Source organism: Apteryx rowi, unplaced genomic scaffold, assembly GCF_003343035.1.
Source record: "Apteryx rowi isolate R43461 unplaced genomic scaffold, aptRow1 scaffold_192, whole genome shotgun sequence".
In the NCBI taxonomy this organism is placed as follows: domain Eukaryota; kingdom Metazoa; phylum Chordata; class Aves; order Apterygiformes; family Apterygidae; genus Apteryx; species Apteryx rowi.
This window is the reverse complement of record NW_020448219.1, coordinates 252,274-275,922: the sequence shown is the minus strand read 5'-3', so window position 1 is coordinate 275,922 and position 23,649 is coordinate 252,274. Positions and strand designations below refer to the sequence as shown.

The 23,649-nt window shown below is 35.7% G+C and overlaps 1 protein-coding gene across 6 annotated transcripts in view; it reads left to right on the top strand.

Annotated features, from left to right (window-relative positions):
- MTREX (Mtr4 exosome RNA helicase) overlaps positions 1-23,649 on the top strand; it is a 49,022-nt gene that overhangs the window by 14,814 nt on the left and 10,559 nt on the right. For 5 of the 6 annotated variants that reach the window (XR_003252989.1, XR_003252987.1, XR_003252988.1 and 2 more), the window contains exons 14-21: positions 251-352; positions 1,843-1,968; positions 14,952-15,102; positions 16,809-16,981; positions 17,289-17,357; positions 19,946-20,059; positions 21,765-21,893; positions 23,375-23,485. Coding sequence is in view for 3 of the 6 variants with exons in the window: in XM_026062710.1 (XP_025918495.1) it covers positions 251-352; positions 1,843-1,968; positions 14,952-15,102; positions 16,809-16,981; positions 17,289-17,357; positions 19,946-20,059; positions 21,765-21,893; positions 23,375-23,485 (975 nt within the window). In the remaining 3 variants the exon portion in view is untranslated. The remainder of the gene's footprint in view (positions 1-250; positions 353-1,842; positions 1,969-14,951; positions 15,103-16,808; positions 16,982-17,288; positions 17,358-19,945; positions 20,060-21,764; positions 21,894-23,374; positions 23,486-23,649) is intronic. The other variant, XM_026062712.1, reaches the window with a different exon arrangement.

Genomic DNA, 23,649 nt, shown 5'->3' with positions numbered 1-23,649 from the left:
AGCATTTCTAGCATTTAATGCATTTGTAGGGCTTCTGTTTTGTTTTGGAGTCCTTGTGGTCCCATCTAACTAGTTCTTATGTTTTTCCTAGAGGAAAAAAGGAAGGGGGAAAGAATGGTTTTGTTTGTGCTACCAAGACTGCACATAAGTAGGAAAATCTGGAGAAGCCTTATGTAGCAATCTCTGACTATTTACGTGTCTGGTTAAGAGCCATTATTTTTGCTTGTTTAACATCAGTCTGTTTATTTAGGCCTTATTTGCAACGGAGACTTTTGCTATGGGAATTAATATGCCAGCCAGGACTGTGCTGTTTACAAGTGCCTGCAAATTTGATGGGAAGGATTTCCGATGGGTATGTGGAAAAAACAGGTTCTGCAGATAAATGACTGAATTGCACTATTTAGGCTCCTGTTAAGATTAAATTTACTGTTGATATATCCAGTTCGGTGTAGTAAAATATACTTTTTTCTTTTAAAAATCTTTCTTTAGTCACTAAGTCATTTATAATTAGTGTGCAAATTCCTGAAGACAAGATTCCTCATAGTATGCATGAGAAATTATTTATTTTAGATACAGTAAAAGGATGTCAAACATAGGTTAGAGCTGATCAGTTAGCCTGAAAGACTTCTGCACAACTTGTCCAAAACTAGAAGAATCTGGAGAACATTTGGGCTTAGTATCATACCATGATGATCACAAAATTTAAGTTTTGACAAACCCAAGAAAAGAGATCATTTACTTCAGGAGAGTATTGATTTTTCTGTTATAGCAGAATATTTTCAGTAGCCCAGAGAAAGACAGAGAGAGATGTACAGAGGAAGAGACTGATTCTTAAATAGTTGGATCTCAAATCATGTAAGAGTTTTAAAGCTTAAAACAAGATCTCTGATTCACCTATAAATATTAGAGTGTACAAATCGGGTTACATCATGAAACACTTTATAAATAAGCTGGTTCCTTTTTTAGAGATGGGAATATTCAGGCAAACAGGATGAGTAACTTAACATGTGCATGTTGAAATAAGCATCAGATCTCTGTAGTTTTTAACAGACCAGTTGGGTCTGTTGAGTTTCATGGTTCATTTGGTGTGATTGCATCAACTATGTGAGAATTAACTATGTTTGGGGTATCAGATATGTGGAGCTCTTGCTTTTAAAATTATTTATCACAGTTTTCTTAATTAATTTTTGGAGATGTGAGCTTAGGTGAGACTCAGTCGCTGAAAACGCAAGTATCATAAATGACAAAAAATTATTTATGTGTCTTTATTTTGATGTTGGAAACCTAGAGAAACATAGAGAACCAGTTATAGCCGCTCTTGTCCATGTCCCAGTTCTTTATTGCTTTCTGAGTGATCGTCATCACTTTAATTTCATAAACCAGCATAGAAGTACTGTTTTTGCTGTTTATCAGTATTTTGATGTTACATGTGAATGAAATAATACATTATTTAAAGATGGTGAAGGTGCATTATATTTTAGTTATCTCCACCATGCTAGCAGTCTTCCATTGAAGTAAAATGCTTTTTTGTGCATATTAGAATGATGCAAGGTGTTACAGAAATCATTGCAGCTAGGTGTTGATAAATGTAGCTATGAGAGCATTGGTTAATTTATCCTGGTTACACATGTTATTCATAGTCATGGATTTATAACTTAGTGATCAATTATGATTAATAATGAATTCAATCTGTGAAAAGTTCATGTCTTTATATAACTTTGGTGTAACATTGTGGTCATTTACTGTGTAAGTAGCATTTTATATATTCTTGCTGTCTTTCTAATATTTATTAAATCCTTCTTCTTCTTCTTCTTCTTCTTCTTATTATTATTATTATTCTAGATATCATCAGGTGAATACATTCAAATGTCAGGGCGTGCAGGACGCCGAGGTATGGATGACAGAGGAATAGTGATTCTTATGGTGGATGAAAAAATGAGTCCGACAATTGGCAAGCAGCTTTTGAAGGTAGGAGAGAAACTAATTTTTTTTTTTTTTCCTCCTCCTCACTAAGGTTGTCACCATTTGAATACTGTAAATAACACATAAAATTATGTATCTAGGAAAAGAACATATGTAGATCACGCAGGTAGGAAATGACAGCTCCTAAAAGGACTATGGTGTTTTGCTGACTTCTCATTAAATCAAAAGTTTCTAGCGTGGAGCAAAGTTCGAAAACTATCATCCTTCTCTATATAAAAGGAATTTCAGGAAGGAGAGGTAAAATTACATTCTCTGTTTTCTAGTGATAACACAAATATTGCTGTGTTCTGTTTCTTTCTTGCTAACCACAGTCAGTTCAAGGATATTGAACTAGAAAAGGTTCACTGAACTGTCACAAGAATAGTTAAAGGGTTGATTCTGTGGTGAAACAAAACTTTGGTAATGGGCCCTTCAGTGTAATGGACAAACTGACCAAAGTCATGCAAAAAATTAGGTGCGTGTTTTAATGGAATGTTTTTACCGACTGTAAATATTTATAAGGAGTAATTGTATCAGTGGCTGTTTTAGAATCAAGAGTGGAGGATTATTTGAGAGATCATGTTTTCATGGTTTTAAGGCTGTTATAAGTGCAAACCCATTGGTGCATGCATTATTCCTCTGTAAGATGACTAAGAAGAGCAAGGCAATTGTCAGTAAGCTTAAATTAACTATGAGGAAATCCATAGTGCCTGTAGGATACTTTTAGAGATTTGCAAATCAAAAAAGGTTGAAAACCGCTCCTGTGGTTGAGGTAGGCATTAGATTATAGGGTTGCACCAAACTGTAAAGGAAGTTGTCACAGATGATTACAATATTTCTTTCTTATTTTATAAACTGAATATGAAACATGGCACTCATTCTCACTTTCATTTAAATTCCGTGGCAAAAAAAACTGTAATCAAAGCACTGAATTGAAGCAATGTAATCGAAGCATACTCCATTGTGTATATTGATTATTTTAGGCAGCTTACATTGACTGTGTAAACGTGTAAAAATTAAACATTAGGTGAATTATTCTGCATACTATTCAGGAGCTTGTATCCTTGGTACAAATAGCAGGTCATTTTGCRTTCAGACTGCATTTATAATATTTTTAGACCTTGTATAAACTCTGTGAATCATCTTGAGTCAGCATCAGGGTATGCTAATAAAAAAACACATATATGTAGGTCTTGTGCGAAACAAACATCGGATGCCAATATTTCTCTATTTTGTTCTGGCAAGAATAAGGGGAAAAATAAGTAGGTGGCTGCTATTAGTTATGCAGATTGGATACTTCATGTTTTGTATCTTGCTCTGTTAATGCCACTTGTACATACTTACAATGAATTAACATTAGATCCATGTTATAAATGGATACTCTTTGCCTTTTTAAAGTCAAAATTCTCGTGAATGCTACATTATGGCTATAGCTAATCAGGGTGTAGTAAAATAAGGAACTTGAAAAATACTGGAACTCATTCATGCGTGGCAGCATTAGGCTTTGAATTTATTTCTACTGCTTTGTTGGATTTGTGTCTTAGTGGATGGGAAGGGCTTATGCCATATGTTTACACCCACACTTAACGCATGTGTGCATCTCTGAGATATATGAAGGCTAGATGTCTTAACTGCATTTCTATGAATTTTTTAAGATTATTTTTAAAAATAATAAATGTAATTTTTATGGCTTACTTTTTTAAGGAAAGAAGAAAGATTTATACTTTGTACTTCTGCAGATGAAAAATTAAAGAGCAGGAAATATAAAACCAGAGAATAAAAAAATACTCCATATAAATAGTATTAATTTTGTGTACTTATAATCTGTCTTTCTGTAAGGAATATCCTAATGACATTCATTTATATGAACTTAAATAGTTTAGTGTAAGAAAAATGGATATTTCCATTATTTATTGTGAGACTTTATGAGATCACACTAGAAGCTCAACCATTCAGAAGGTGGGTTGTTTTTTAAGTTTGTAATTTCAGTAGTTAGGGAACTGTCGAACTTAGTGGACATGAATTAAGACAAAACAAATAAAATAATAAATCTTTCATGGCTTTAGAATGCCATCTGTATTTTTTTTCCTCTAGATTTTAAGGAAATAATAAAGAATATTTCCTTATTGAAACTATAAGCCCTTTGATCTTTTTTTTTCCTTCTGAATTATAGAAAAAGAAAAGGGAAAAATAATGGGAACATTTTTACTTTCGAAGTTATCTCTTGGTTATTTTGCACTAATCTAAACAAATTAGTGAATTTCATTAATTTTCTATACTAATTGAGCTATGAGCGAGGATTGAAATGAAGACTTCTTTGAAAGAAATGGGAAAGGCTGTAACAAAGGTACTGATGCTTCTCTAACTATTCAACTAATTGATGAAAAGGCACTAAAAGTAATTTATAAGATGAGTAGTGCAGCTTAAAAATACTTTTTTTCCTTTTTAAATATAAGATATTTAGAAGACATTTCATATGGAAACAGACCAATAATGTATGCAAACTAACATCTCTTTGAGTATTCACATTTTGTGCTCATTGATAAATGTGTTTAAATTATGATTTACTTACTGACCACTAGTGTTCATATGTGGTAAAATCATGATCATGTTTTGTGTTAGTATTTTAGTGCCACATTAAACGTTGTGGCTTTGCTCCAGTATAAGCTAGAGTTAAAGATTTGTAGGGAAAAATTCACAGAAATGAATTAGAAAACCGTGTGGAAAATGATGTACTTGCAGTATTTCTTAGTATGACACTTTATTGTAACTCTTCAACCCAAGTGCATGTCTGATCCAAAGCATTTCCTGAATGCTAGATTAAAAACTCTAGGCAGCTGATAATAATACTTCTTAATACTGTGATCAGTGAAGTGACAACCTTGTTTATGTTTCAGTACCAGTAGTATTACTGCAGCTGTGTTCTTTGGCTATGGCACTCTTCATTGCGACATTGTGTACAATACTCTTCTCCAAACTTAAATTCAAAGTTCAAATCTTAGATCAAGTTCTTTTGTGATGGATATTTGTAAACATTTCTTAAACTCAATGACATAGATCTGTCTTCTGCAGTCTTGTTAGTTTTTTTTTTTTTATCCCTACCATTTGTTTGACCACTGAATATTTAGTAAACTGTTGATTTGCGCAAATCTATAAAGCTAAATGCTTACAGTACTGTTGAACAGCTTTTGGAAGACAACAAACTATAGTTTTGTATTTGCATAATAATATGAAATACTTGATTTTTTTAACTAAAATGTTTAACTACATTGTGTTAGCTTAGGTAGGAAGTGAAACGTTTCTCCTTGACGCTAGGTGGCCTTTGAATCCAGGATCTCTGTAGCTGGAGTTTCGTCGTGTTACAAGCATGTATTCTTAAAGAGATGATTGGGATACTAAATAGTGGTAAACAGTAATGTCTCTAAAAGTCAAAAATCTTAAGTTAATTACATTATGAAAATGAGTGATTGTATAATGAAAGAGAATGTGCTAATGCAAGTAGGTTTCAGATACTTGTGTTTGAGTGTATCAGTGTTTTGCATCTACTTATTCCTTCCCAGGAAAAGTTAGATGCACTGAAAATTTGAAAGAAAACATTTATCTAGCCAGATAAAATATACAGTATTATGCTTTCCATGTCATTTGTGTATGGAATATGAAGTGCCCCAATGCCAAGCTGTAGGAGGTATGCCACTAGCTACATCTGGCTCCTTGGCAGGGCCTTCATTTATAGAATTGGCAGTACTGTGCTTATTTGGCATGTATGCTGCTATTAGAAATCCGTCTGGTCTTTTTGTATTTTATTTTGACTTTCAGGTTGTTTTATTATGCTAGCCAAATGAACAGTATAGAAGTTCAGACAGCTTAGTACGTTTCTCTCTAATTTCTTGCATGTTTACACAGCTTTCCTGTACGGCCTCTGTGCAATTTGTTGCTGGAAAGTTTTAATTTTGAAAGAGCAAAAAATCTTTGTTCCACTGTAACTGCAGCAGCAGCATTAGATTTTGTGTTTTAGTTGTCTGTTATATATGACATACAGCTCAGTCCCTTTCAGACTCCCAGTTACAAGGAAAATTGTTTAGTATAGAAAGCAATATTTACATAAGAATGAATAGATTTAGGCTGATCAAGAATAAATGTAAGGCTGGAAGTGGTGGGGAGGGAATGAGAAGCTCCAACTATGAGAGGAAGTTCTTGGAGTAGGAGCTATCTGATAAAACTGCTAAATGAAAATACTTTTGCATAAGCTACAGTTACAATAATAATAACAACCTTTTGGCACCAGTGTCATTGTGGGTGGATTTCTAACTTTAAAAAGTGTAACAAGTTACTGGAATTCTTGCATGGGTCATGAGAAAATCCCTAGTTACATGATATAATAAAAAATTCTATGATAAATCAGAATTCAAGAAAACCAATTTTTAAAGTGTAGGAAAGGTACTGTCTTATGCAGAAGCAGTTCACTTAATCTTTCACTGTGAGATTGCTTGTTCCTTCTTTTAGCTTATCTGGTATTGACTGGTCATACAGGCCATGGGCCTGTTCCTATATTGCTCTTTTTTTGTTTTAAAATAAATATGCATGTGTGTGCTCCTGAATTGGGTTGAGAAATAGCAAAACTTGAAAAACTAACCAGAGCAAAAGCATGAATTCTGTTGTTTGAGGATTTTTTTGGTTTTGTTTGCTTTAACCTATGTTTAGYTATTAAGGTACTAGATAAATTTAGGAAAGTCCAAAACTGTAATTAGTCTTTGTTACTTCTTTAAAATACCTCTCTGTATACATTATCACTGTACTCTTGAAATTATTTTAATGTGCTTTTGTTCAAATGACTTCCCTTAAAAAATAGATTGAAAATCTTCCAAGTGAATGAGAATTTTTTTCTCATTCTTTTCTCATTTTTTCTCATTTTTTTTCCATGGTAAGATTTATTTAATTGCATTGAGTTTTCATTTTGCTCTTACAAATTGTACTGGATTTTTACTGTATGGCCAGGCAAGAAGCCCAGGCTTAAAACATCAACAGAGATGCTTTTTGCAAATGGAACACGTAGCGCTGTGTGAAGTAAAGAGGCTGAGCTTGGTGACCCTGCGCGGCTGCCGCTGAAGCAGAGCAGGATGCTGGAGGCACTGACCTTTGTCAAGTAAGCTCGAGGCACAGTCAGATGCAGGCTACGATGTAGCCGCTTTCTAGCACAGCATTTGGCAAAATCGGAGCACAGGCTTGTCTGGCAAGAGATGGTATCCTAGTAGCTGAGCATCTATGTAGAGTGCTTTCTTGGGCAAAATGTAGTAGCCTGCATTGAAATGTGGATAGAAGGATACAGCTGACTGCTTTGCTCTTATGAAAAAAACTCTGTAGAATCTTTAATCCTCTTGGCTATCTATCCCATTTAAAACTGCGCTGCTTGCAAATTTTTCGTTTATTTTTTCCCAAAGGCTTTAATGGTGTTTCTAGAGAAAGTGATATTTCAGGGCATCTGCCATTACTTGCGAGTGAGTAGTAAATAACAGTTTTTCATTTAATCTAGCTGTTTGGGATTATATACAAGACAGCCGGTTAAGTCTTCTAGTGAGATTGTTTGTCCATCAGCATTCAGTCCCTCCACAAATATCAGCTTAACATTCCAGCTTCATTATAGTATTGTGCTTTGGTTTGACTGAAAGCTCGTTCACATGAAAATAAAAATAAATGCAGCAGGATTTGAAAAATTTACCAGAGCCTGGTTTGGCAGAGAAATARACTTCAGCTGGAGGTTGGCATTAATGGCTTCGTTAGAAATTCCATTGCAAAATCTAAGGAAATACATTTATTGTCACGAGTAGTTAGAGGACAGTGTAATGTTCTGTCTAATCCAAAGTTGTGACATAGATGAGAATCTCAATTAAAAAAAAGCAAATTTTGGCCCTTTTATCAAAATCTAAATAAAATAAAAAGTACTTTAATGTATTTTTTTAAATTATTTTTAAGTGCCAAGTTTTTTTTGTTCTTATAAAGCTTGCACTGGGGAAATTTTCCAGGCTTCAGTTCAGGAAAATACTTAACTTCCAAGCTTAATTTAAAATCTGCTTGAAATCAACAGGATTTCAATGTGAAATCGTAGAGAGAATTCAACTGTTTAAAGGAAGACGGATATTCAAATGCCATCCTGAATGGGGTCATAGTTTTGCAGACAATTATGCAAGACAGCAGATAGAAAAGAACAGCAAACAGTTCTTCTTCCTGAACTTTGCAGCCAAAATGTGGGAAGAAAGGGCACATAAAATGGTTAGTCACTCCTGGACTTTATTTCAGTCTTTCCAGAGCCAGTAGGACTAAGCTGACTGGTATTATTTATTAATTGTGGTTGCTGCTTGTTATTAACACAAGTTACTTGAAGTTTTATTAGGCCAGTCTGTGGGAGGCACTTTTTCCCCCCCTCTGGCAGACTTTTTTTAAATTTGCTTTTATTTTGGTAAACTCATCACTGCAAAGTATTAAAAACTTGAATGCATTTTGACTGATTAAAATAGAGGGTTTTTTTGTCGTCTTATTCTTAAAACAAAAAAGCTGAATATGAGATGAAGACAAGACAAAGTTCTTTTTTTTTTTTTAATTGTGTGTTAATTTTTACAGAAATATACAGCCTTTAAGGCAGCCATTTCYTTTAAATTAAAAATAGAGTACTGAATATTTGCTGCAATTGTAAGTTTGCCACACCACTGACCTGCTAGTACTCTGTAATCGCAAATCTGAAACCAATGTGTGTTGAAGAACTGAGGTAGCTTTTGACTGCAGATACGGATATCATTTGTTTTTTCCGTTTCAGCTTTCTTTGAGTTCATCCAACTTGGATGAAGCAAAATTACTGCCTGGGATATTATGCAATGTTAATGTTACCAGGCCAGCTCAAATCCAAAAGAACTGTTGCACAGTATGGTGTTCAGCCCATGTTAAATGTCCTTTTCCCCCCAAGTTCATTTGTATTCTGTGCAGAATAATTCATGTAGCAACACTATGATCAAGGTTTTTGGAGGGTCTTATTAGGCTGGGAACAACATCACACACATACAGTGACACTTTACATTTGAGTTGTCTTGTGGGTTCATGTACAAACTAATGGCTGTGTTTTGGAGCAGAGAATATAGTGCAAAGCCACCTAAGCAAGCTCTGCAGAAGCTGCATTATGTCCCCTTTGGTTGGTTGGTTGGTTTTACTGTTTGAGTTATCTCAGCACCCATTACTTTGAAAATGCAAATCTAACTTCAGTTTTATTTAATGGCTAAAAGCAATGAAAAGCAATCATGATCAATTCAAAATGAGGATAAAAGGCTTAGTGGAAGCACAGAACTTGGAGTTACCAGCCTGAGGTAAAAGGAGGGATGATGGTGATGGTGGGAGCTACTGTGCTGGGGAAAATGGGTGACTCAAATGTTCAGTCATTCAGAACTAGTTTCAGAAGGTGATAGTGGCACAGGAGAGAACGGAACAATTTTACCTTTTGAGTCTCTTATTACAGCTGAAATGTTTGTGGATCCAAAGCCTGAGGTATTTTCATCAGCAAAGCTTGCTAAAGCAGACTTTTGCCACCCATGGTGGCCTCTCTTGTGTGGGTGCAACTGTTTGTGGGGCCAAGCAGTGAGCCGGACTGGTAATACATTTGTGCTTAAAATAGTCRTCTAGCATTGTCTGTTAAAAGCAGCTCTGAAGAATGGGGTTTTATGGTTTTTTTCAATCATGCTAATGTAGCTCAAGATGATCCTGTTACCAGTATAAATCCTCGGTCTGTTTGCTGTTTCTCAGAGAGATCTTATTATTAACATAGAAACTATGTAACTGATATGTGGAAAAATGCATGATGTTGATTAATATTTCACTTAAGGTATTTACATGTCTTGCAAATGTATCAAGAAGTTTTTGGTTATTTATGAATTAGTAGTGATGACTATCACAGACAGCTAAATGTACATATTTCCCCCTCATAGGGAAAAAGAAAAGAGACCTTTTAATATCATCAAAGCACTCTGTTCTTTGCTGTTGCTATAAAGCTGTGTTTTGTTTCTTTTTTGGAAACTCAGTCATTCAGCTAATTTCTAGAAACTCTGGTAAGTGAATAAAATTGTCAGCAGACCAAATGGCCTAAAGTATGTCCTGTAAAGTATCTGATTTGTATCACTGTGAAAAATACTTTATTGTTGCTAAAAGTTGCCTCTTTCACCTCTGCTAGTTTGGGACAGTCTTTGCCATCTTATGTTCCCTGTAAAAGCTTTGTGCATGTTTTCTGAGAGAGGCTGGGTGGCAAGAAAGTTGTGTACAAAATTCTCACATGTCTGGTTAGACAAGGGCTTCCTAGWCTTAATAGTAATAAAAAATCCGGTGAAACTTATTAATATCAATTCCAGACACTAATCTTCCTCCTCCCCAGTCTTTTAGTCTTTATAATTTATGCAGGCAAGAAACTGTAAAATGGACTAGTAAATGCTCAGTGCCCTGTTTGATGATTTAACTGTGTAAGAGGCTCTGTTCTGAATCTTTGACAGTTAAGCAGGGCACAGTGTATAGCCGTTATAGTTTTCAGATAACTCTTGACTTAATTATTTGCGTAGTGAATTGTTTATGCTTGTGTTCTGGGTTTTTAACATTGTCAGCTTGTATCATTCTGTTCCAGCCCCCTCAGAAAATTTGAAAGCATGCTTTGGTAGATTGGCTTAAAATGTATTAAGATGAGAAGTGGTTAGAAGCACACCAAGTAGGTCATTAATTTCTGAGAATTTTAGTTGGGGTAACCATGCTCTTCTCATAGAGAGAGAGAAGAATACTTACAAAATCATTCTTTTTTTTCTGAAAATACTCAGAAATAAACCTGTTGCTACTCTCTGTTGAAGATCTGGGAGAGGACTGTTCTCTTTGAAGGGTCAAGAAGGAGTATTGCTTGCAGAAAGGAGTACTTGGATGGTAGTTCTCCAACAACAGTAAGGTCATGGACAAAGCGTGGGATTGAAAGTGTGGTCTTGTTGCCAGTGGAGGGCATTCTTTTCAAGAAGTTGCACTGCAGCACTGAGCAGCTACGCCTGTGCCTGATCTTCTGTGTGCATGGCCAGTGGTGCTTCCTTTCCCTGTCTGGAGCTTTTCCTCTGGAGAGGAGGAGTAGGCTCCCATGCAGCCAGCCTCCCAAGGGAACTTGAGGCAGGTGATGGGGTACCCTCGTTTATAGAGGAGGAAGTGGCTGTAACTGTGACAGGAGGATCTCTGTGGCAGAGGGTGAGCTAGGTGTGTCGTGCACTTGCTTCACAATATTTTTAAGAAAGTAAAAAAGGGAAGTAATCAATCTGGGAGTTGGTGATCAGAGCTTGAGCAGAGAAAGGGATTGCAGGAGGAGCAAACCTTCATGAAGAAAATGTCATTTAAACTGATTTGCCCTTTATTACCTTAGCAGCAAACAAAATCCAGGAGGCTTGAATGCTTTATACTGTGCAGGAGAGGAAATGAAGGGCCACCTCTTCCGTTTCCCTGTCAGCAGCATATCTCATTTCTCCACTCCTCCTTTCTTCTTTTTCTGCCACAATCTGAGGAGCGTCTTTCTGTCCTATTGATGTTGGTCCTCTAGTAGTCATGCCCACCTTTCTTATTTGCCAGGAAGGGGTGATACTCTAGTCATGTTTTGTGTGCATTTAGTATAGAAGAACTATATTTTGCTATATGGTTACCTAATGCAGATGGATACTCTGTATGTTGTTATTAGGTCATTGAAAAGCGGGAATCCAGGCAGGTGCTGCCCACTACATGCAGGTCTGTTGGTTGCCCATGGGTAATCAGTGGAGAGTAATACACCCTGCAGAACTCGCTGGCTGTGCTAAAGGTATAATATGGTAAGGTTGCTGGAGTTACATTTGGTTTGGAGAAATAACAGTTTCAGTTTTCAGGGGAAAAAGAGGCTTCTCATAACTATTTTGGACATAGTATTGCCTTCAGAACAACACTGAGAAAATGGGAATTTCTGAAACTCGGAAAAAAATGTGTTTATGAGATGAGGGAAAGAAACAGTTCACAATTTTTGCCAAAACAGGATTTTTTTTAACTGCTTTGTCTTCATAATATGATTTTATTTTCAAATTGCAAAATGCTGATCATGTGTTAAAAATGAAAATCGCTGCATCAGCAGTTGGCTTAAATGCTGCCTTTCAAATAAGTCTGCTTTATATAATCTTTGAAATAGCTCTTTTTTTCATTTTGTTTTTAAATCACTCCCTCTTCCTAGTTGAACTGTGCTAATTTGAGAAAGCCTTTATAGCGAATCTGCATGAATGGTAGTAAATTTGGTTCAGTGGTTTTGGCTGCTTTGTTTCTTACCTGTAAAAGAAGTTTTGAAAATATTTTTACTCTGATTGTGTTTGCCCAGGTAAAAAGATTCCCCATCATACGTAAGCCATGAGTCCTGAGAAAGCCCTGTGTTCACATAGCATACTTGCATTTTCAGACAAAGTGTAGGGAAGGAAGTCAGGAATGGAAAGGGGGGCTCAGTGCGATCAGAGCCGCGTTCTGCCGGGTCTCTGCTGGTCTGAAGGTATGGCAGTGACTGCAGCTAGTCAGCGGGTGCATTGCAGTTGCTTTCGTTTGTGCCTGGGCTAGAGCAATGAGTGCTTGTGTAGGAAAGGATCTGAGCCACTGTTAACTGATACTGACATGACATCTATGTTGTCTTCAGTGAATGCTGTTCTTTAAATGGCATTCTGTGTTACGGGGAAGCAAGCTTTGTAGGGAGTGGTAATTTCCCTTTCCTAGAACAGCAGATATATTTAGAAAATACAAGAGCTTGGGCACGTAATCCTTTTATCAGATCTAAGAAAAAGCATTGTACATTGGTTAGCATTAGCAACAGAACTCTGATCTTTCCATTCGGTATGTCAGAATAGAGAAATCTGTAGAAACTTGAGCTTTTCTTTCAACGTGTCTGCTTCATTGTTAATGTGCTTATTGACACGTTTCTGTTAGTAGGAACCCATTTGTAGTAATTTCAGAACTACAAGTGTTGTTTTAAATAGGCATTTCATGATCTAACTGAAGAAGTATTCATGTTCTGTGGTGTGTCTCTTAGAGGTGAAAAGCCACATGTGTATTTATGATCTACTCACAGATGTAAGCTCGTATGATTAAATAACTCTGTAGCCATGGAAGGCAAAATATTAGGTTATGTGATTTATCTTAAACTTGTTTTATGTATATTCCTGTTGTTACTTTCTTAGTACGAGCATACGCTGAAGGCTTCTCTGTGATAGCTGTTTTTTCTGAGCTGAAACAGTTGTGTGGTGATTATGATTCTGAGGCTTGTAAGGCTTGTAAGGCTTTGTATCTTGCCTAAAGCAAATGTGACTACAATGTATGTAAATCTCCTGTATGTAAAGGAGTCTTAGATTCCCACTGTCTCTGAGTAAATCTGACATAAGTGCTTCAATGGATATAACTTCAGAGTTCCTGACAGTACATGTAAAATGGAAAATGTATATCCTGTGGAAATGTCATTTTAAATCCATTAGACCTAGCTTGTTCTAGTAGAGCACTTGATCTCAATTTCAGCATTTGCATACATAATCTAATCATCAGTTAAGTTGCTTGGTTTTTTTTAATAGCCTGTGCATTTTTTATTAAGTATGATGAGGGARTATCTCTGCTAGATACCTTACTCTATGTCAAAAGGCAAAGGAATGAGTTGAGAGAAGATGCAATATAACTGGTTTTAGGTAAGGCAAATCTTGAGCTCCAAAGAGAGTGTAGAAGAGCATGTTTTCCAGCATCAGCCCTCTCTGGGCTTCTACAATGGCTGTGTTAGAATGTGTTACGCTTCCGATAACCATATAATTGCATGAAAACTATTGAGAAATAGTTGATTGCTGATTACTTAGCAAGGAGTAAAGTATATGCTTCTGAGTTTTGCCATATTAGCCTTAGGGATTTTCTTAAGTTTTGATATGAGCTGAAGTAATGCACTTAAGTGCATTTACCAACAGTATAAATCAGAATATTTTAGGAAAATATGTCTTGAAACAACTTCATTTTCTTTTTATCAATTTAAATTCTATTATTCATTTCAAATGTTCAGTCATAAATGAATTTACTTAGAGGTCTTTTTGAAATGACAGCACTTGTTTAGTACAGCTTTTTTAATTCAAGTAGCGGTCACTCTTTAATGAACAGTGAATTTTAAACTATTGCATCTTCCTGCTGTATGCTTTTGCTTTATTTCATTTGCCGTTTTATTCCTCAGTATTGAACTCTGTGGATGGCTAGTGTGTGCTCAGTGATCTAGCAGTTAGTATCTTTAGCAGACTTTGTTATTTTCCTATCTGTGCCTCTTCTAGACTTCTTATAAGCAAGCAGAGACCCTATGAGTCCCCACTGGAAAATTCTTGTTTTTGAAAAAAAACCAAGTTGCACTGTTCTTCCAGCTAGTAATTCACAAGAGTATCTATTTATTTATTTTAATCCCTTGAAGGCTTAATTTCTTTACTTTGGGGATGAGGAGTGTCTTGTCATAAGCTTTTCAGGAATCAAGCAGGTTTGATTATCTTTTTCCATGTGCTTGCTAACACCTTCAGAGAACTCTGAAAGATTTGTGAGATCCAACTTTGTTTTATGAAAAACCTGTTCGTGCTTCCATTATGCTGCATTCTAGCCATCTTTTAAGAGAGTTAAAATAGTGGATTACTCCTTGCATTTTTAAGAAATGTGTAAGCTTTTCATCTAAACTAAATAAAATTATATGTAGTCTAACTTACAATGCTGTAATATAAATGGAGGTATGGTGCAACATATAGACATAGAGATACTGTTACATGTTGAGCATAGTAGAATTGCTTTGGATTTGGTGAGAGAAGTAATCTAAATTCAGGACAAGTTACACTAGCCATCAAAGCAGTTCCTCATAGGAAACACTGCATCATAATTTATTTGATATGTTCTTATATGCTGTAATTAATATTTTTCATTGGATGGTGTTCTTGAATCTTTTTTAGGGTTCGGCTGATCCCTTGAACAGTGCATTCCACCTGACGTACAACATGGTACTGAACTTGCTTCGAGTAGAGGAAATTAACCCTGAATACATGTTAGAAAAATCCTTTTATCAGTTCCAACATTACAGAGCTATTCCAGGAGTTGTAGAAAGTAAGTATTACTGGGTGTACTCATTTATGAGATTTAGTATGAAAGATGTGAGACTTCATTATGCTTACAGTGATAGTATACCTGTGCAATTCTCATCATCTCCTCTTCTTTCTATCAGCAGTTGTCACTGCACCACTTGTTACTTTGTCGTAATTTCAGGAAGAGTGACTTCCTCTTGTTCTTAGGACCTATGTTGATCAGCACCATCAGTCTTTGAAGAGTGCTTTCTCCCTCTGGGTCAGACAGGAATGGTTATCACGTTGCTAAAGTGTAGGACAGGAAGAGGGAAAACTAATAAAAAGATTCTTGGGGCTTGTAAGAGGTGCAGGGAAGAAAATTCTTACTCCTTTTCGATATGCAGAACTTCGGTGGGAGAAATATAATTTTAATATCTTGTTACAATATCTAAAAAGAACTAAGGCACACTGCTTCCAAAGTATCTTTAAATAGTGTGTTTTCATGAGCCTGGGTCAGTTTCCAAAGATGTTAGCCAGGGTGTGACAGTGAAACCGCTTCCAGAACTAAATGCAGAGAGCATGAGAGGTATCCGCTTACTTTGCCACGGATGAATGAGCAGCTCATCTGTTCGGCTGTTAACTGGATAGCGAGTGTGTGTGTGTGTGTGTGTGTGTAGAGTTGATAGGCATGCAGGGTGGTTTTTTTTGTTTTGTTTTGCAGAGTTTCTGTTGATTTGCAAGGGTAGTATTTAAGATAGAGAATGCATTTCCTGAGAAACTGCCTGCTCCAATTAGCATGCCTAAGTCTTCATTCTGGCAGTCCAGCACTGGTGTTTAAGAAGAAATGGAGGTGGAGAACTTTCTTCAAGTATCTTGGGTATTTCTAGTTTAGGCACTGTACTGGGCATTAGACTTCTGTAATTGCTTCAGCTGTAGCTGAAGAGCAGAGCAGAGAAATGGTTGTCCAGATCAAAGTGCAAATTATGCCATGGACAGGAATTGCTAGCCTTTTTCTTTAAAATGTTGGCTCCTGAAAATGGGGGGTACTTCCCTGAGCTGTTTCTCAAGCCCTACTGAAGTGGGTTTTGTGCACCACGCGTATGCATTCAAATAGCATGCAAGAAGGTGGGTTGGTAGGGAGGCAGAGACACCTTTATCATCTGTCTTCTGTTTATATTTACTAGTGGTATTGCCAGTTTTAAGGCAAGTAGCATAGTGCTTATAATAAGAACTGGTTTGCCTAAATAAGGTGTGAAAAGGGGGAAGGAAATGAATTTTGAACTAATGAAATCAGAGCCCTAAACAGGTTAAGGACATTGATTCTCTTGATGGATGTTGTTAGAAGAAGTCTTTGCAGAACTTTATGTACATAGACAGGAGTTAGAAGAGTGCAGGTTGGCCATGAATCCTTTCTTGCAAATCATCATAAGTCTTTATGGGACATTTGTGGGAACCTAAATCAGTGATTCCTGGAAAATGGAGGTCCAGACTTCTCTGTTCTTCTTAAGCTTTATAAAATGATATTTTAATTTTTTTTAAATAATTAATTTCTATTATAAATAAAATGTAATGGGCATATTTATAGATCTCCAGCTTTCTCAAGAATGGATTATTGTAAATAGACAATGTATCTTGAAAATGGTGGCAATATAGTAGTTATGTAAACTTTGAAAGCAAAATGTTGATTTCTAAATGTGCAGAGCTATTCATTTCTGTGAGATTTTACTGGTTTACTACTTTTTATTGTAGAGGTGAATAAATTGGAAGAACAGTACAACAAAATAGCAATCCCAAATGAAGAAAATGTGATCATATACTACAAAATTCGACAGCAACTTGCAAAACTGGGTAAAGAGATTGAAGAATATGTTCACAAACCAAAATACTGCTTGCCCTTTCTACAGCCAGGAAGACTGGTAAAGGTAATTAAATTTCTTTTCATTTTTTTCTTTTTTCTTTTGTGGTCTCTACCTACTCATGAAATTTTTAGGGTTCGTAGGTCTTTGCCAGTTTACCAACTTGAAAAATTGCATGCATCCCCACTGAGCAATGATTCTGACTTCCATTATGTTTCTTTGTTAAACATTCAACAATGAAAGAGAAATAAATTTTCTTTTAATGGTGAATAGTAGTCCATGACTGCTGTTTTAAATAACAGAACTACAAAAATATGCTTGCTAGGATATAATTATACATGGATTAAGTTATAACATCTTTTAATATTTTCAGGTAAAAAATGAAGATGATGACTTTGGATGGGGAGTGGTTGTTAATTTCTCTAAGAAATCAAACGTTAAGGTAAAATACACCTTATCTCCATTAGCAAAATATGTACCTTACTGTCTTTTCTGAAAAGAAGGTAGAGCTCCTATCTTCATTTGTGTTTTTCAAAGGCAAAAAAAGTTCACCCAAAAAAATCACCCAAAAGTTACAAAAAGCTCAGGCCTCCTTGAAGTGAAAGTGTAAAGAAAAAAGTTACGGAAGTTGGGACAAACCTTAAATCCTGTGTTCGCTTTTTAAATGTTGGCATGGTATTGGAGCAGATGCTTGCTCAGGTCTCGAATTATTAGTTCAAAGGTACACTGTACACTGCAAATACTTCACGCTATTTAGTTTGTTTCTGAGATACCCCAACAGTGCACTCCTAAGCCATTCATGGGAAAGATGCTGTTACCTAATCTCAAAAAATCTGTAGAAGCTTCTGTAAGTGAGGGTTGGGAGCATAGGGAGACTGACATCTTCCAGCGTTACGGAGAAGGTTGTGTTAGAGTAGGGAATTTTATCCTGAACCCTAGGCTAGTACCTGAGACATGGGATTACTTGTCCTGTGAAATTTTGCTGTAGAGTTGAGGGTTGGAAAGGTAAAATACAAAGAGAGCAAAAGAATAAAATGGTTTCAGGGAAACGTGGAAGAAAATACTGAATGCAGTGCCCCATGATATGTCTGTGAAGCAGTGGTAGTCAGGTTTGGTTTTCCTTCATAAAATCCATTCTTCTAGTTGGTCTCTGCATAACTCCAGAGATCATGTTTTAGTCTCCCTTTTCAGAAAAGTCTTGACAGGCTACTCTACTGGCTGAATTAAAAACTAAGTTTAAATTATATTTTTCTGTGGTAGCCCTTTCGCTGTAATTTTGGCAATAGAGCACTGGGGTTAATTATTAGGTCTAAATGAGAAATTGTCTCTTTGTCATGTTCTAGTAGCGCCTGTATGTTGTGGCACCTTTTGGTGCTTCCCTAACGTATCTTCATTAAAGAGGAATGAGACAAATGTGTGCATACAGAACATATTAAAAAAAGTTTGGTTTTGTTTTTCAGTCCTCCTTTTGAAAGTTGTTTCTTTCTTTTGAAGCTGGAAGACTATGCTGGAATAGCCTGTTACTACTATTGCTTAAACTTTTGGTTCTGGACTGTTTTCTTTCTTTTTTTTTTATATAGAACCGCTTGAGCACTAAAACAGATTTCCCTCTTGCCTCCAACTTTGATGTAAAATTGCCAGCCTCTGTATCACTGGAGGCATTTCTTCTGTCTGTGTCAGATTTTAGCCATATATATTTTTACCTTTCCTATTTGGCCCATCTCAGTGTTGTATAAAGCCTTCAGATTTGAACATTTGCTTTGAAATTATGGTCCATTCTGAAGGAGATAGTTCTGGCTCCAGCAGTACTTTTTTTTAGTTAAGTCATTCTAGCAGCTGGCTTGAATTTTTCCCTCTGAGTTCTGTGGAAAGAATGACAATAGGTGCTGAAAGTTATGGAATAGACTTTAAACTATGCAACTTTTAAGATCAGTATGGTAAACCTAGTTTCTATGAGCAGAGACAAAACAAATGACCTCTAAAAGCTGCTGTTATCTTCTTATTTTAATGTGCCTATTTGTGCATCTTTGTCCTGGGATGTAGATGCATTTCCACGTTAGTGTTTAGTGTAGTAACATATCTAGTGAGTATTAGAAAAGATATCAATGTTAAACCTTCATCCACTTGCATTTTAAGAACTAGGCTGTGACTGTTTTTTTGGATTTGTTTTCACAAATGGTGATAAATTCAATCTATATTATTAAATTTTTCTTCCCTGTATCATAGTTTCTAATGTAGTCCTTTTTCTGGTTAGGAATACATATAATTAAGATTGACATTTAGGGTCATAATATGTTTAACATTCCACTGATTTATTCTCGTTGGTCACCGCAATTTGAAAGCGAGAGTGTGCGTCACTGTTGTTTATGTTCATTGTTAATTACCCTAAATGTTTGTCCAGCATAATTCCAAAATGCAGTGTTCCACACAATTGCAAATGCAAATGATACTTTATTCTGGATTACAGTATGTAGAAGGATTTATTTCAAGCAATGTTGCTTGCCATATGTTGTGCAGTATAGTAGGCAGCAAACTATGTCTGCATTGGAATTCATAAAAATTGAAAAGTGCTTTTGAGTAAGAAATTATATTTCCACTACATTGTGCCTACAATGCACTAGTATTACTGTTGTGCTGGTTATAGTTCACATTCTTCTGAAGCCTGATTCTAGACATCAGAYTGAATGAATTTCAAATTTTTAACAATTACTGATATTAAAATTGGAGATGCTGCAATTTGGCCCTCCTTATTTTATGCAATTATATTCATAATGTTTATAAAGTAAACAGATACTTATACATATACGTATACTGTACATGTACTTACATATTTATGTGTTCATATGTTAGTGTTTACTTACAATGTTTATAATGTTTACCACATAGACATCATTTTTAGAGTGCTGTGTCATGGTCATAGAGTTTTCAGAAAGCCAGATGTTATTTATCTGAGAAGCTGAACTTCTAATCGGGGCCACGTTTCCTGATTTTGCAGATATGATCAGCTGTCTAATCTTGTTTTGTTTCCAGGCATATGAAGTAACAGATGTTTCAGGGCAAATGCTAAAATCCTTGGAATACACCTACCTAATCATGCAGTATTCTGCCAAAGGGGGCAGAATTTTATCCTTGAAGCATCCATATGTACGTCCATATGTATCAATGCAGCGTGAATCAAAGAATCATGCAGACTTGAGATGAGAGAGCCAACAAGTTTTCACAGTGTATTCTGGGCTCCTTTTACTGTTACGTATAAAAACATGGCTGTTCCTGTTTATCTAAAAACTGTAGTTACAGGAAAAGAAACCCATTGAAGAAAACTGTATACATTCAAAAAGCAATTCTAGATTAAATAGTGCCTGGTAGATTTTCTAAAGGCCATTGGTTTACCTAACCTTATGCAGAGTAATATTAATAGTAAATGCTAGTGACATTTACACTCCTCCTTTCTATGTAGGCATATAATACAGTTACTTATATTAATAGAAATCTTTTTTTTTCTTCATAATTTCCTAGACATCTCCAGTTTTACTCTTTTCTTTAACATATATTTGCAGTTATTAGTTCAGTTTCTTCTTTCAAGTAAGCCTTATGCTTTCCAGAGCTTTGGCTGGATACTGTTTTATTATATATGTATATTATTTTCAAATATTAATTCAGATAACAACAGTGGACTATGGGTCTTGTACATGGCTGCTGTGAGTCTTTTCTGTAAATGTCGGACAGAAGTCGGAGGAACAGTTTCTTTCACCAGCAAGTAATTGAATTTCTTGAAGAAATGATTCAGCTTGCAGAACAGGATAACCCTGTTTTTTGTTTTTTGTTTTTGTTTTTTGTTTCGTTTACTTTAGACAAATGAAAGTTTCACATACTGCTTCTGAGAATCTCTTAGAAATGTTAGCTGGCTCAATCCTGCTTCGCCTGCACTGAAAGCAAAATCGTATGTGGTAGATTGCAATGAAAGATTTTGCCCAATAAAACTGAACTTTGTTAACACAGGGCTTTGCAAAAGACTGTTCTCTCCCCTTTGTATTTGGGAGGGGGAGAAGCTTACACATGATACTTTAAAAGATGATGTCTGACTTCTGTTTTAGACCTATAATTTAGTTCTATTAGAAGTTATAAAAATATTTGCTTATAGCAGAGTATATTAGAACAACATTAGTGCACATTGATCCAGTCAAATAACTTACATCAGGTTTTTTTTAAAGCAGTATAGCATAAAGGTTATGGCTTTGTTTACAGTAGCCTTTAACCACCATATCTGCATGTTTGTATTTTTTTAAATAAAAGGCAGATGTTAAGTGTGCGGTTTGGGGTGTATAAAGCCTTGGTCTGCAAGACGTCACTTCTTGCTTGCTGCAGATTATACTTGAAAGATTTTTATGTGATCTTTATTGTGAGGGGGGGAAATATAGACTTGTAAACCTGCAAATGCAACAGACCTCCCRAATTTTTGGTGAAAAAACCATAGCAAAGTTCAGTGCTGCTAGCATCAGACAAGTATTTTGCATTAAGGTTACAAATGATGTTTGCTTGTTTGGGAAAAGCTACATGTAGAAAAAAAAGGCAGAGGCACCTTAAGCAGCAATTAGACTTTAAGTTACGTTGTAGGGGTGAAGAAATGGATAGTTTTTTAGTGAGTGTTTTTCTGCGTGAGGAATCTTTCAATCACTACTCCTGTGATTCAGTAGCTTTAAAAATATACTGAAGTACTGAGCTGGCACACTGTGAAGAGCAGTAGTTCATTTTTATACCTTTAATATTGAATAAAGTCATGCTTTTCTTTCCATTTTCACTCATATTTTAAAATAACTGTTATGGACCTGTTTCTCTGTGCCCTCAACAGCCTAATTCTGGTGAATTGGACCCACTATATGTAGTTGAAGTGCTACTGCACTGCAGCAAGGAGAGTTTGAAAAATTCTGCTACTGAGGCCGCCAAGCCAGCCAGACCTGATGAGAAAGGAGAGATGCAGGTTTGTTATAAATGTTTATTCTCAATAATTTCTTACATATGTTCTAAAAGAGTCGATTTTCAAAGCATTTGCAARCTATGGTAAAAGAAGGGATTGATGTATTAAATAAGAGAAAGAAGCTATACACCTAACTCTTGAGCGGTTCTGGTTTCACCTCAGAGAAACCATGTTTCAGCTGTGAACAAAATACTTCCTATATATTTGTTAGCATATCAGAAGTGTTTTGAAACTTCCTTACTGTCTTGTCAAATATTTCAAACCATTAGATGAAAGACAATAGTGGCTATGTGAACATAGTTATAAAAATGACCTGCATATAGATCGGCAGATAAACAAATGTCTACAAGCTGTTTTCTGTAGGATACTTGTGCAGGAACTTTTAGATAATATGCATCTCTTCTATTAAATTTGAGAATTTAGTTGGAAGATTGATAATCCTTGATTACTAAATTTTCACAGTGCTGTTTGGCAGATACTGACTTTCTTACGAATGCCTTCTGTTCTCTGGAACCTCCATCTTTACTGATTCCCCCCCCCCCTTCAGTTTTGCCAGTCTGTCTCATTCTAAAAGGAAATTTAAAATCTTAGTGAAAACAGTTGGATTACTTGAAGATTTCAATTTGGAACCCTATATCAAGACAAGCCATTATAATTTTTAGATCAGAAATAGTTATTCAATTTGTTCGGATGGTTTTCCACAAATACTGTTTTAAGCTTGAGATACCATACTTATTCTTCATGGTTTCTCAGTTGTTTTGATGTTAATGAATATGTATTTGCTCATTTGATGTTCTCTATTGTTAACATTCCTAGTTATGTTTCTGACAATAATTTATCTGCTTTGGATCGTAAGGTATTCCAGTAGGAAACAGGCAAGAAAGACACTGTCAAAAATGATTAGAAATCAGCATCTTTTAAAAGCTAAATATGCACATGGAGTCTCCCTCCATATTCATGAAGGCCAATTCAGTGCTTTATTCAGTGTACTTCAATAAAATACAATTAAGGAATATGTTTAAGTACAGGCTCAGTTGATATAAATCTTCAGTGAGGGTACATGTTCACTAGATACACTTACCTCTTACTACATTGGATTACAAGCAATAGAAAAACTGGAATGTTTTTTTCCACTTACAGTCTCTCTCCAGATATAGAATTTTGCCACTTGGTTGAATTGATTACTTCTCTATATTAAAGCTTTATTTCATTACCCACATCTTCCTGCTTCCTGATATTCCTTTATCCATTACTGTGTTCTTGTTTATTCAGTTTTCATTTTTCTTTGTAATAAAACCAGATATAAAGGAAACCTGAAAGAATGCAAGTTCCCCCCCTCATTCTTCTCTGTGTTTTTATTTTAAAGCTCAATATCCCAACTCATTTACTGCTAACAGTTATATGAATTGAAATAAAAAGTAAGCTTTACAGTGAAACAGTAATAATAAGTACCGATTTATCAGTTACTGCACTGTCTTTGATAGGTTGTTCCTGTTTTGGTGCATCTCCTCTCAGCTATCAGCAGTGTCCGACTTTACATACCAAAAGACTTGAGGCCTATTGACAACAGGCAAAGTGTGCTAAAATCTATACAAGTAAGTTTCACTAGGATTTAAAAACTGTCTGCTCTAATAAGTGGGATGCACTCGAACACCAGACCACTAGTTCTAAAGAAATGCGTCTAAAGTTTGTGCCACATCATCAGGATTCTTAAAAGGGATTGGAAACCATTAATACATGTTAAATGTTTCTCCTTGTA